This window comes from Pleurodeles waltl, chromosome 3_1 (genome assembly GCF_031143425.1).
Source record: "Pleurodeles waltl isolate 20211129_DDA chromosome 3_1, aPleWal1.hap1.20221129, whole genome shotgun sequence".
Lineage (NCBI taxonomy): Eukaryota > Metazoa > Chordata > Amphibia > Caudata > Salamandridae > Pleurodeles > Pleurodeles waltl.
In genome coordinates this window covers 1402988977-1403002102 of record NC_090440.1, presented here as the reverse complement: position 1 = coordinate 1403002102, position 13126 = coordinate 1402988977, and the positions used below count along the sequence as shown (strand labels likewise).

At 44.8% G+C, this 13126-nt stretch overlaps 1 protein-coding gene across 1 annotated transcript in view; it reads right to left on the bottom strand.

Annotated features, from left to right (window-relative positions):
* Positions 1–840: 840 nt before the first annotated feature.
* LOC138285245 (NXPE family member 1-like) overlaps positions 841–13126 on the bottom strand; it is a 394657-nt gene continuing 382371 nt past the window's right edge. Inside the window, exons 4-5 of the mRNA XM_069224939.1 lie at positions 3295–3513; positions 841–1434 (exon numbers count right to left, since the gene is read on the bottom strand). Of these exons, the coding sequence (XP_069081040.1) occupies positions 899–1434; positions 3295–3513 (755 nt within the window). The 3' untranslated portion in view covers positions 841–898. The remainder of the gene's footprint in view (positions 1435–3294; positions 3514–13126) is intronic.

Sequence of the window (13126 nt, the reverse complement as noted above, 5' to 3'; positions counted from 1 at the left end):
GTTCTGCCTAAGCTGCTCTGCTATAGCTACCTCTATCCACCTAAGCTGCTAGAACACCTCTATTCTACTAATAAGGGATAAGTGGACCTGGCACAAGGTGTAAGTACCACAAGGTACCCTCTATAAGCCAGGCCAGCCTCCTACAGTACATTTTTTAATGTAAAGTTCTTTAAATTGAGTACACAATTTGGGATAAATATAAATAAAATAGGAGTTTTGCAGTGATAAAGATTAGGTCTGTCAGTGCGTAGTGCATGTTGCAATTGGAATTTGGATGGTACCATACCCATCATGTAATGTCTAGCCTAGGGTGACTGCAGGTGGAGCGTTAGTGACTGACTGGTTACCTGAATATGCTATTTCCTTGCTTATTCTACAATTACCATGGATGTAATACATCCTAATTGCTTAGTAAGCAGAGTGTGTGTCAGGCTCTGCCTCTTCATAGATCTTTCCCACTATTTCTTCCACTCAGACTTGGCATTGAGGATTCTAGTGGCATGTTTGGCCTGATGTTTCTGTGGAGTTTGGGACTGTTTTTTTTCTAGATAGCCAGTAGTCTGTGCCTAAGAGGAGTTTAGACATGGTGTATGGTATGTTCCATAACAAGTGCAATGTGAACTTGCCTATGACATTAATTTTGAATCTTTTCTTAGATCTCATAGAGCAAAGCTCTATACTGCTTTAGGCCACGTTCCATCTTCCGAAATTAAGACCTGTTTTTGTTCCAGTTCACAAACCTGCCATCGCACAATAGATGGGTGCCAGAAATACTCCAAGGAAACACAAACACGACACTCCAGGAAAATTGAAGAGTAGACCAACTTTACTTTTTCATCATCTTTATTCCCTTAAACTCCCCATAAGAGACTTTCAAATATAATTGTTCTGCCATGTGTTAGCAGATATAAGTTAAGAACATATCTACCTGATTCATAACAACAACCTCAGTTGGATGAACATTATCTGTGGCAAATGCAGTGGTCATGTCCCAAGTATCAATCACACCTACATTAAGACCATCGAAGACCTCCTTCACCACATTATATTGTATATAACCGTGGAAGTCACTAAATCTCTCCTGTTCTATACTCATCTCCCGGGTATTCTCAGCTTTGATAATGACCTTCGTATCAGGGCTTCTAAGAAAGAGACGCTCCACAGCATTTCGCACGTCCATTGCTCTTCTTATAAAGACCTCAATTGGAAATGGACGGAAGTGCTGGCCGAGATTAAGGACAATGACAAAGTTTCCACCTCCACTGAGTTGGTCTATGTCATGGGCAACGTAGCTTACATCTTTAACTGAGTAGTGAGAGCTAGCAATATAAGGATACCCGTGTCTTTTCCATTGCACTAGAATATTTCTCTCCATGTCCACTGCCAATAGTTTGGTTTCCAAGCCAGTCCGATGAAGGTTGAAATGCTTCAGTGCTGATAGGGGAATAAAAAATCTAAATTTAGAAGTAAATTACAGCATATAACACAACAGTTTGAGTACAACATTAAGATAATTTGCTCAAGTCCCCCCAAAATTGGTAGATCTGCACTGCACCTGAAGGTTTGGAAACTCAGATGGGCATGGATCTACTTATTTTTTGGGAATTCACAAAAACCTCCAGGTTAGGACAGGCAACCTATTAGAGTCATAAGTTTCCACATTCGTTTTCAGAAAATGTTCTGAATTCAATGTTTTTGAATGAGCAATTAGGTGTATGGTTTCTTTTGCAGAAATCTGCCAAGTAAGTAGAAAATTGCACTTAGTAACATTTATTTATTTTTTCTTTACAGGGGAAACAATTCTCCTCTGGAGAAACTCTTTCCTCAACACTGTGAAACAAATAGTGTAGATAGCCTCTTCCTTTCTCACCCTGGAAAATAATTTACTTCTAACAGGACTGCAGAACAGCAAGGTGAAGGATGGAATGCTGGAATTAACCTCTGCCACTGGCAATCTAAGGGCCACAATCCAGTCCATTGTTTGTCTCCAGCCATGCCAGTTAGGACCCAGCCATATGCAATACAGTCTTGACCTTGTTCCAATAGGAAAGGTCCAGCATGATGTGCCGAGCCAGGCCCTATTGTACCGGAACACCAGCAACCCAGGACTGGTTTTAGCCTGATTGGGGCTCTCCATTCGAGTTTAGATCATCTGTTTCTTAAAATGACCCACTAAACAAAATTATAGTTTGTAGCAAGAGCTACATATAGGATATTTTTGTTCCTATTACACTTAACTTAGGCACAGCTATCTGATTTTTTTTTCTGAAAAAAATAATTTCAAAGGGTGCATTGTAGAGGATTGGGGTTTTTGGAAAACAACCAATTTGACACTCAAGGGTTCGATTCTCAGCAGATCGATTGTACCTGGTGAAATTCTGAATGTGTCACATTGCCATTGGTCGGCTCTATTCAACCATCAACAACGGATCAACTTTTTAAAAAGTGTCTCCGCCAGCAGCATTCAATCTGCAAATCTATTTCCCCTCCACACTTTGCAAAGTTCTTGCAAAGGTCCGCAGGTCTGGCCGATTTCATGACGGTCGCATAGTTGTAAAAAAACTGTGGGATAAAAGCGTAGCAAACGTAGACTTCAGAGTAATAAGACACAACTTTTTCTGGGACAATAGTTTGCAAAAAATCTGTAAAAATTCAGCAACATTTTTTTTAGTGCGATTTGTTTCCCATTGGCGGACATTTTACAGGCTCTACTCACTCTGAAGACTTTGGAATGTGTGAAGATTGTAAACGTTACAACACTTTGCGGATAATTTTTGGATTCATCCTGCCCCTAGACAAAAGTCATTGGTAGATGGATGAAACAGAGTTAGCAGCAAACATTTGTTTGCTTGTCTGAAGATGAAAGGGGCAGTTTATGTCTGTATACACGGAGGCATAAAACAGCAATTCCTTTTTTCTCAGAGAAAATATTTAGTAAGACACCTAACTCAGTGAGCTAATGCACTGGCTGCCTTGACCCAAAGGCAACGTACAAGGCGGTGGGAAAACATTAAAACAACTTACTCTGCCTTTCTTCCTTCCTGCATTGCTAAGACAAGCGGTTTTGAGAAAGATAATATGAACCCTTCGAGCTTCAAGAAACCGGGCACTATTTGCATAGACATTTCTTATGTAAATTTGACCTTTGGGGGAAATCTTAGATAAAAGATTGAATATGATTTTTCCAACTTAATTTTTGCCTAGAAATATTAACAAGCATGCAAACAATTGAATGTTTTATTGCGAACATTTTCAGCAATATCTGCATTTTTTTGCATTAAAAAGTAAACCTACTTTTTATGACGGATGTGCAGTGCAGAATCCACTGTCTTAGCGTTGAATCTCCCATAAGAAAGACCATCTTTTCTGCTAGGCAGTTTCTCTTCTCTTCAGAGTTTTTAAATGAAGAAATGTTGCAAAAAACAGGGTTCCATTTGTTTTCTAAGAAATAGCCACTAGGAAACGGAGAGTGCATTCCGGTTCTGCAAGTCTTCTTTAACGACTGAAATCTCTCTAGGAGACAAAAGATAAAGAATATATAATTTACTTTTTTGAGACATCTACGAATTCTTTTTCAGCAAACGTGGGCATACAGTTGAATCCAAGATATAATTAATGACTCCAGAGAAAATCCAAGATATAATTAATGAATCCAGAGAAAAGTATATACAAATGTGTCTTTAACAATATTTCGCCTATTTCTTTTCCATAATATGGTACCCCTGAGAACTCACAGTGTTTGGCTTTATGCTGGTGCACTGTCAGTGTCTGTCCCTATTAATGCGTTTTAATGTCACCTATCGATTGTTCTGTTAGTTATGCTGCTGTCTATAGTCACTCCGTTATTCCCCTTTTGAGTGCCCACTTTCATACTGCGACAGTACAGTCCACTTTTATTTAAATAGCATGCATTCTGTGCTGTGTTGGCCCATTCAGAATATGTATGTCTGTATGTTGCCCGACTCCCACCCCTTCATTAATCTGCTTCTAGGCCTGTAGTATGTGGTTTAAACTAGTACCTTTATTTCTAGACTGCTTCCAAACTGTTTCAGTCTAGTTTAGAGGGAGGCAACTTTGCGGATTAACTCTTCCGAACCTGACACAGAAACTCATTAGTCCATAATGGTATGCAAATCTCAAATAAGGCCTACAGCAGGGATCACATTAGACCAGAGATAGAGTCCCAAAGTGAAGAAAATACTCCAGATGAAAGCCTGGGATACTAGGCACAATACATTAGGTATGGCCTCTAAACATTGGCACAATACTTAGATGTGACTTGCAGAGCTGATACCTTCAAAACAGATACACCAGATAAGGCCTCCAAAACTAGGGACAATTTCATAGATGCTGACTATAGAGCTGGACATAGTATGTCAGATTGTGTCCAAAGAGCTGACAATTACTCTAGATATAGATATGATGCTCCAGATTATACACATAAAGGTTAGCACACTGGTCCAGAACAGGCCTCTAGAGCAGGAGACGAATACTAGGGGAATGCTTCTCAAACTAGTTATGATATTCTAAACAAGCCCACTAGAGCTGCATGCTATGAACAAGGAGAGACCTCCAGAGCAGAATATAACATTCCTGATGAAATGTTTATATTTTAACAGAAACCTCGAGATGAGTCCACAAGAGTGAGACACACTACTTGTGGTGAGGTTTGTGAAGTTTGAAAGAATACTCCAGATTAGGCATTTGTAACTCAATACAATAATCTTGAGAGTTTCTCTAGGATTGAGGACATGAAGCTCAGCTCTTCTGATGAGGTATCTGAAGCTAACCATTATATATGCCAAGAGGAGTCTTTAGAGCTTTTTAGAGCTTTAGAGGGGGATGTGATAGTCAAGATCAGGATTACAGATGTGTATGCAATTCTCCAGGGGAGGGCACTAGAGCTGAAAGAAAATGCTCCAGGGCAAGTCTCTAAACCTGTATGCCATATTTGAGATGAGGTGTCTAGAACTGAATGCAGTAATCAATGTAAGACCTTTGATGCTTGGCCTGATAATTCAAATGTGGTTCCAGACTTGGATGCCATACTGTAGATAAGGCAACAGTTGAGGCCACAAGAGATGGACAGAGTTGGATAAAACATCATGTGGTGCAATCTCAAGAAAGCAGCTGGAGACTCAATTAGGCAGATACTCTTTAACATGAACACTTATCCACTTTGAACTTCCTCTGAATCCTGATGGAATCTTAAAATGCTGGTTTACCTATATTCCAGTCTCCAGGTTGAACCATTACTTTGGAGAGCAAAGGACACAACAAAGAAAGATATCACACTTCTCTCTCTCCCCAGGAAACAAACATAAACACAATATAATACAGAGTCAGCAGTCCTCAAAATATGCAGGAATACTGATACAGTAAGACAACTACGACACTTAATACATCAATGCAGTGCAGAATATTGCAGAAACTGCGGTAACCTAACAACTCTTAAACCTCTCCTTCACACAACATGCTTTGTTGTCATATCACGTTCACTCAAATCCCCATCACCACTCCTAACCCCACTAAATTCACTGTCAGCATGCACTCCTCCAACTATGTCCATCCTACTGTTGTGACACAAGAAAACAACACATTCCTTACCCCATACTCTGCCATAATGGGTCGTGATTGTATTTTTTAAAAGATTTAGAAGTCTCAGTTCTTTTGTAATCTTGGACAAATCAGCACACCCACCCAGGGTGAGATCCATCACAGAGCCATCAACATTCACTTGAAGAACTGTGAGAAAGTAGCCTCTTTCTAGCATGATTACCACCACTTTTGGCCTGTTTGTGAGTGTGTGTCAGTGTGTTTTACTGTGTCACTAGGATCCTGCTAGCCAGGATCCCAGTTTTCATAGATAAAACCGTATTTGTCAGTGTGTTTTGCCTGTCTCACTGGGATCCTGCTAGCCAGGACCCCAGTGCTCATAGTTTGTGGCTTAATGTGTGTGTTGTCAGTAGTGCTTGACTGTGTCACGGACATTCTGCTAGCCAGAACCTCAGTGCTTATGCTCTCTCTGCTTCTAAATTTGTCAGTATAGTTTAGTGACTTCATATTCCAATTCCAATTGGCACATTGGACCCCCCTTATAAGTCCCTTGTGTATGGTACCTAGGTACCCATGGCATTGGGGTTCCAGGAGATCCTTATGGGCTGCAGCATTTCTTTTTGCCACCCATAATGAGCTCAGACAACCCCTTTCACGGGACTGCCACGACAGCCTGCATGAAATAGTGCACACACTATTTCACAGCCATGTTCACTGCACTTAAGTAACTTATAAGTCACCTCTATGTCTAACCTTCATTTACTGAAGGCTAGGTGCAAAGTTACTAGGTGTGAGGGCACCCTTGAACTAGCAAAGGTGCCCCAAAGTTGTCCAAGGCGAATTCCTAGGACATGGTAACTCCGAATATGGCCATGTAAGGTGTCTAAGATCATGGAATTGTCCCCTCATTCCAAATATGGTATTGGGGAGCCAATTCCATGCATCGTGGGGTCTCGACCATGGACCCCCAGTACTGCCAAACCAGCTCTCTGAGGATTGCACTCCAACTACATCTGCTGCTACCTCACAGACAGGGGTCTGCCCTCCTGGGGTTCGAGCAGCTCAGTCCCAGGAAGACAGAAAAAAGCATTTCCTCTGGGAGCAGGGTGTTACACCCTCTCCCTCTGGAAATATGTGGTACAGGCTTGGGAGGAGTAGCCTCCCAGAGCCTCTGGAAATGCTTTGAAGGGAAAAGATGGTGCCCTCCTTGCATAAATCAGTCTACACCAGTTCTGGGTCTCCCAGTCCCTGCTCTGGTGCGAAACTTGACAAAGGAAAGGGGAGTGACCACTCCCCTGTCCATCACCACCCCAGGGGTGGTTCCCAGAGCTTCTTCAGTGTGTCCCAGACTTCAGCCATCTTGTTTTCCTTGGTGTGGGGACATTCTGGAGGCCTCCGAGTGGCCAGTGCCAGTAGGTGACGTCAGAGACCCCTCCTGATAGGGCCATACCTGGTTAGGTATCCAAGCCCCCTCTCAGGGCTATTTAGGGTCTCTCCTGGGGGTTTCTTTTCAGATTCTGATTGCAAGTTTCCATCAGGAGTCCTCTGCAACCACTGCATATCCTCTGACCTCGGATCAACCGCAAACTGCTCCAGGAATCGATGTAACAGCAACAAAGTATTCAGAAGGGCTACTTCAGCACAGCAACTTCAGCTCCAGCCAGCAATTGCAACAGTTTCCACGGTGAGCACGCTTTGAGGACTCCCTGTCTTCACCCTGCACCAGAAGGACCGAAGAAATCTCCCATGGAGTGACTGAGTCACTTCCCTGCTCTAGCAAGCACCTTCTAAGACAATCACCGGTTCTCTGGGACTCCTCTCCTGGCGATGAGCATGCTCCCTGGAACACAGGTGGTGGATCCCTTCGACTCAGGCTGTCCTAAGGTTCAGCTGTTCAAGTTTGGCAGAGGTAAGACCTTCCCTTCCCCGTTTCTGACAGTACCCCTGTGCACCACGTCATTGTAGGAAAGTACCATCTTACCTGGCGTGTTACCCCCATTTCTTACTTGTGTGTCAGTTTGTTTTTGCCTGTCTCACTGGGATCTTGCTAGCCAGGACCCCAGTGCTCATAGTTGTGGCCTGAATGTGTGTTCCCTGTGTGGTGCTTAACTGTGTCACTGAGACTCTGCTAATCAGAACCACAGTGCTTATGCTCTCTCTGTCTTTAAAATTGTCACTATAGGCTAGTGACCATTTTCACAAATTCTAATTAGCACACTGGAACACCCTTATAATTCCCAAGTATATGGTACCTGGGTACCCAGGGTATTGGGGTTCCAGGAAATCCCTATGGGCTGCATCATTTCTTTTGCCACCCATAGGGAGCTCAGACAATTCTTACACATGACTGCCACTGCAGGCTGAGTGAAATAATGTCCACATTATTTCACAGCCATTTTACACTGCACTTAAGTAACTTATAAGCCACCTATATGTCTAACCCTCACTTGGTGAAGGTTAGGTGCAAATTTACTAAGTGTGAGGGCACCTTGGCACTAGCCAAGGTGCCCCCACATAGTTCAGGGCAATTACCCCGGACTTTGTGAGTGCGTGGATACCATTACACATGTGCACTACTTATAGATCAATACTGTAGGAAAGTACCATCTTGCCTAGCATGTTACCCCCATTTTGACTTGTGTGTCAGTTTGTTTTTGCCTGTGTCACTGGGATCCTGATAGCCAGGACCCCAGTGCTCATAGTTTGTGGCCTATATGTGTTCCCTGTGTGGTGCCTAACTGTGTCACTGAGACTCTGCTAACCAGAATCTCAGTGCTTCTGCTCTCTCTGCTTTTAAAATTGTCACTGCAAGCTAGTGATCATTTTTACCAATTCTGATTGGCACGCTGGAACACCCTTATAATTCCCTAGTATATGCTACCTAGGTACCTAGGGTATTGGGGTTTGAGGAGAACCCTATGGGCTGCAGCATTTCTTTTGCCACCCATAGGGAGCTCAGACAATCCTTACACAGGACTGCCACTGCAGACTGAGTGAAATAACGTCCACGTTATTTCACAGCCATTTTACACTGCATTTAAGTAACTTATAAGCCACCTATACGGCTAACCCTCACTTAGTGAAGGTTAGGTGCAAAGTTACTAATTATGAGGGCACCCTGGCACTAGCCAAGGTGCCCCCACATTGTTCAGGGCAATTTCCCCAGACCTTGTGAGTGCGGGGACACCATTACACGTGTGCACTACATATAGGTCAATACCTATATGTCGCTTCACAATCGTAACTCCGAACATGGCCATGTCACATGTCTAAGATCATGTAATTGTCCCCCATGCCAAATGTGGTATTGGGGTGCCAATCCCATGCATCCCCGGGGCTCCAGCATGGAGCCCGGAGTAGGAGGCTGGACTGGCTTGTAGAGAGTACCAAGGGGTACTTGCACCTTGCACCAGGCCCAGGTATCCCTTATTAGTGTATAGGGTGTCTAGCAGCTTAGGCTGATAGATAATGGTAGCTTAGCAGAGCAGCTTAGGCTGAACTAGGAGACGTGTGAAGCTACTACAGTACCACAAGTGTCACTTGCACAATATCATAAGAAAACACAATACACAGTTATACTAAAAATAAAGGTACTTTATTTTTATGACAATATGCCAAAGTATCTTAGAGTGTACCCTCAGTGAGAGGATAGGAAATATACACAAGATATATATACACAATAGCAAAAATATGCAGTATAGTCTTAGAAAACAGTGCAAACAATGTATAGTTACAATAGGATGCAATGGGGAAACATAGGGATAGGGGCAACACAAACCATATACTCCAAAAGTGGAATGCGAACCACAAATGGACCCCAAACCTATGTGACCTTGTAGAGGGTCGCTGGGACTATTAGAAAATAATGAGAGTTTAGAAAAAAAAACCTCCCCAAAACCCTGAAAAGTGAGTGCAAAGTGCACTAAAGTTCCCCTAAGGACAAAGAAGTCGTGTTAGAGGAATAATGCAGGAAAGACACAAACCAACAATGCAACAACTGTGGATTTCCAATCTAGGGTACCTGTGGAACAAGGGGACCAAGTCCAAAAGTCACAAGCAAGTCGGAGATGGGCAGATGCCCAGGAAATGCCAGCTGCGGGTGCAAAGAAGCTTCTACTGGACAGAAGAAGCTGCGGTTTCTGCAAGAACGAAAAGGGATAGAGACTTCCCCTTTGGGGGACGGATCCCTCTCGCCATGGAGAGTTGTGTAGAAGTGTTTTCCCGCCGAAAGAACACCAACAAGCCTTGCTAGCTGCAAATCGTGCGGTTAGCGTTTTTGGACGCTGCTGTGGCCCTGGAGGGACCAGGAGGTCGCAAATTGGACCAGGAGAGAGAGGGGACGTCGAGCAAGAAAAGGAGCCCTCTCAGCAGCAGGTAGCACCCGGGGAAATGCCAGAAACAGGCACTACGAGGAAGCGTGAAACAGTGCTCACCCGAAGTTACACAAAGCAGTCCCACGTCGCCGGAGACCAACTTAGAAAGTCGTGCAATGCAGGTTAGAGTGCCGTGGACCCAGGCTTGGCTGTGCACGAAGGATTTCCGCCGGAAGTGCACAGGGGCCGGAGTAGCTGTAGAAGTCACGGTTCCCAGCAATGCAGTCCAGCGAGGTGAGGCAAGGACTTACCTCCACCAAACTTGGACTGAAGAGTCACTGGACTGTGGGGGCCACTTGGACAGAGTTGCTGGATTCGAGGGACCTCGCTCGTCGTGCTGAGAGGAGACCCAAGGGACCGGTAATACAGCTTTTTGGTGCCTGCGGTTGCAGGGGGACGATTCCGTCGACCCATGGGAGATTTCTTCGGAGCTTCTGGTGCAGAGAGGAGGCAGACTACCCCCACAGCATGCACAGACAGGAAAACAGTTGAGAAGGCGGCAGGATCAGCGTTACAGAGTTGCAGTAGTCGTCTTAGCTACTTTGTTGCAGGTTTGCAGGCTTCCAGCGCGGTCAGCAGTCGATTCCTTATCAGAAGGTGAAGAGAGAGATGCAGAGGAACTCGGCTGAGCTCTTGCATTCGTTATCTAAAGTTTCCCCAGAGACAGAGACCCTAAATAGCCAGAAAAGAGGGTTTGGCTACCTAGGAGAGAGGATAGGCTACTAACACCTGAAGGAGCCTATCAGAAGGAGTCTCTGACGTCACCTGGAGGCACTGGCCACTCAGAGCAGTCCAGTGTGCCAGCAGCACCTCTGTTTCCAAGATGGCAGAGGTCTGGAGCACACTGGAGGAGCTCTGGACACCTCCCAGGGGAGGTGCAGGTCAGGGGAGTGGTCACTCCACTTTCCTTTGTCCAGTTTCGCGCCAGAGCAGGGCTAAGGGGTCCCCTGAACCGGTGTAGACTGGCTTATGCAGAATTGGGCACCTCTGTGCCCAACAAAGCATTTCCAGAGGCTGGGGGAGGCTACTCCTTCCCTGCCTTCACACCATTTTCCAAAGGGAGAGGGTGTCACACCCTCTCTCAGAGGAAGTTCTTTGTTCTGCCATCCTGGGCCAGGCCTGGCTGGACCCCAGGAGGGCAGATGCCTGTCTGAGGGGTTGGCAGCAGCAGCAGCTGCAGTGAAACCCCAGGAAGGGCAGTTTGGCAGTGCCAGGGTCTGTGCTACAGACCACTGGGATCATCGAATTGTGCCAACAATGCCAGGATGGCATAGAGGGGGCAATTCCATGATCTTAGACATGTTACATGGCCATATTCGGAGTTACCATTGTGAAGCTACATATAGGTACTGACCTATATGTAGTGCACGCGTGTAATGGTGTCCCCGCACTCACAAAGTTCAGGGAATTGGCTCTGAACAATGTGGGGGCGCCTTGGCTAGTGCCAGGGTGCCCTCACACTATGTAACTTTGCACCTAACCTTTACCAGGTAAAGGTTAGATATATAGGTGACTTATAAGTTACTTAAGTGCAGTGTAAAATGGCTGTGAAATAACGTGGACGTTATTTCACTCAGGCTGCAGTGGCAGGCCTGTGTAAGAATTGTCAGAGCTCCCTATAGGTGGCAAAAGAAATGCTGCAGCCCATAGGGATCTCCTGGAACCCCAGTACCCTGGGTACCTCAGTATTATATACTAGGGAATTATAAGGGTGTTCCAGTAAGCCAATGTAAATTGGTAAAATTGGTCACTAGCCTGTTAGTGACAATTTAGAAAGAAATGAGAGAGCATAACCACTGAGGTTCTGATTAGCAGAGCCTCAGTGAGACAGTTAGTCACTACACAGGTAACACATTCAGGCACACTTATGAGCACTGGGGCCCTGGTGAACAGGGTCCCAGTGACACATACAACTAAAACAACATATATACAGTGAAAAATGGGGGTAACATGCCAGGCAAGATGGTACTTTCCTACACAACCCCCCCCCAAACGAAGGACAATAAGACTAGCCATGACCTGATGAGTCTTCATTGTTTAAGTGGAAATATCTGGAGAGTCCATCTGCATTGGAGTGGCTACTCCCAGGTCTATGTTCCACTGAATAGTCCATTCCCTGTAGGGATATGGACCACCTCAACAATTTTGGATTTTCACCTTTCATTTGTTTTAGCCAAAGTAGAGGTTTGTGGTCTGTCTGAACAATGAAGTGAGTGCCAAACAGGTATGGCCTCAACTTCTTCAGAGCCCAGACCACAGCAAAGGCCTCCCTCTCAATGGCAGACCAACGCTTTTCTCTAGGGGTCAACCTTCTACTAATAAAAGCAACAGGTTGATCCTGGCCCTCAGAATTAAGTTGTGATAGGACTGCCCCTATTCCTAATTCAGATGCATCAGTTTGGACATAGAATTTTTTAGAGTAACAAGGGCTTTTCAGGACAGGTGCAGAGCACATGGCCTGCTTCAGCTCCTCAAAAGCTTTCTGACAGTTTGCTGTCCATAATACCTTTTTAGGCATCTTTTTGGAAGTGAGGTCATTAAGAGGGGCTGCAATGGAGCCATAGTTCTTAATGAACCTCCTGTAATACCCAGTGAGGCCTAGGAAGGCTCTCACCTGAGTCTGAGTGGTAGGGGGAATCCAATCAATAATTGTTTGGATTTTCCCCTGTAGTGGTGCAATCTGTTCCCCACCAACAAGGTGTCCCAGATAAACCACCTTACCCTGCCCTATCTGGCACTTTGAAGACTTGATAGTGAGGCCTGCCTTTTGCAGGGCCTCCAAAACTTTCCATAGGTGGACCAGGTGATCATCCCAGCTGGAGCTAAAGACAGCTATATCATCCAAATATGCTGCACTGAAAGCTTCCAGCCCTTGCAGGACTGTGATCACCAACCTCTGAAAAGTGGCAGGTGCATTTTTCAAACCAAAAGGCATTACAGTAAACTGGTAATGTCCTCCAATGGTTGAAAATGCAGTCTTAGGTTTAGCATCTTCTGACAATTTGATCTGCCAATACCCTGCAGTCAAGTCAAAAGTGCTTAGATACTTGGCAGATGCCAGTGTATCTATGAGCTCATCTGCCCTGGGTATAGGGTGAGCATCAGTTTTGGTTACCAAGTTGAGACCTCTATAGTCTACACAAAACCGCATTTCCTTCTTTCCATCTTTGGAATTGGGTTTTGGTACCAGTACCACA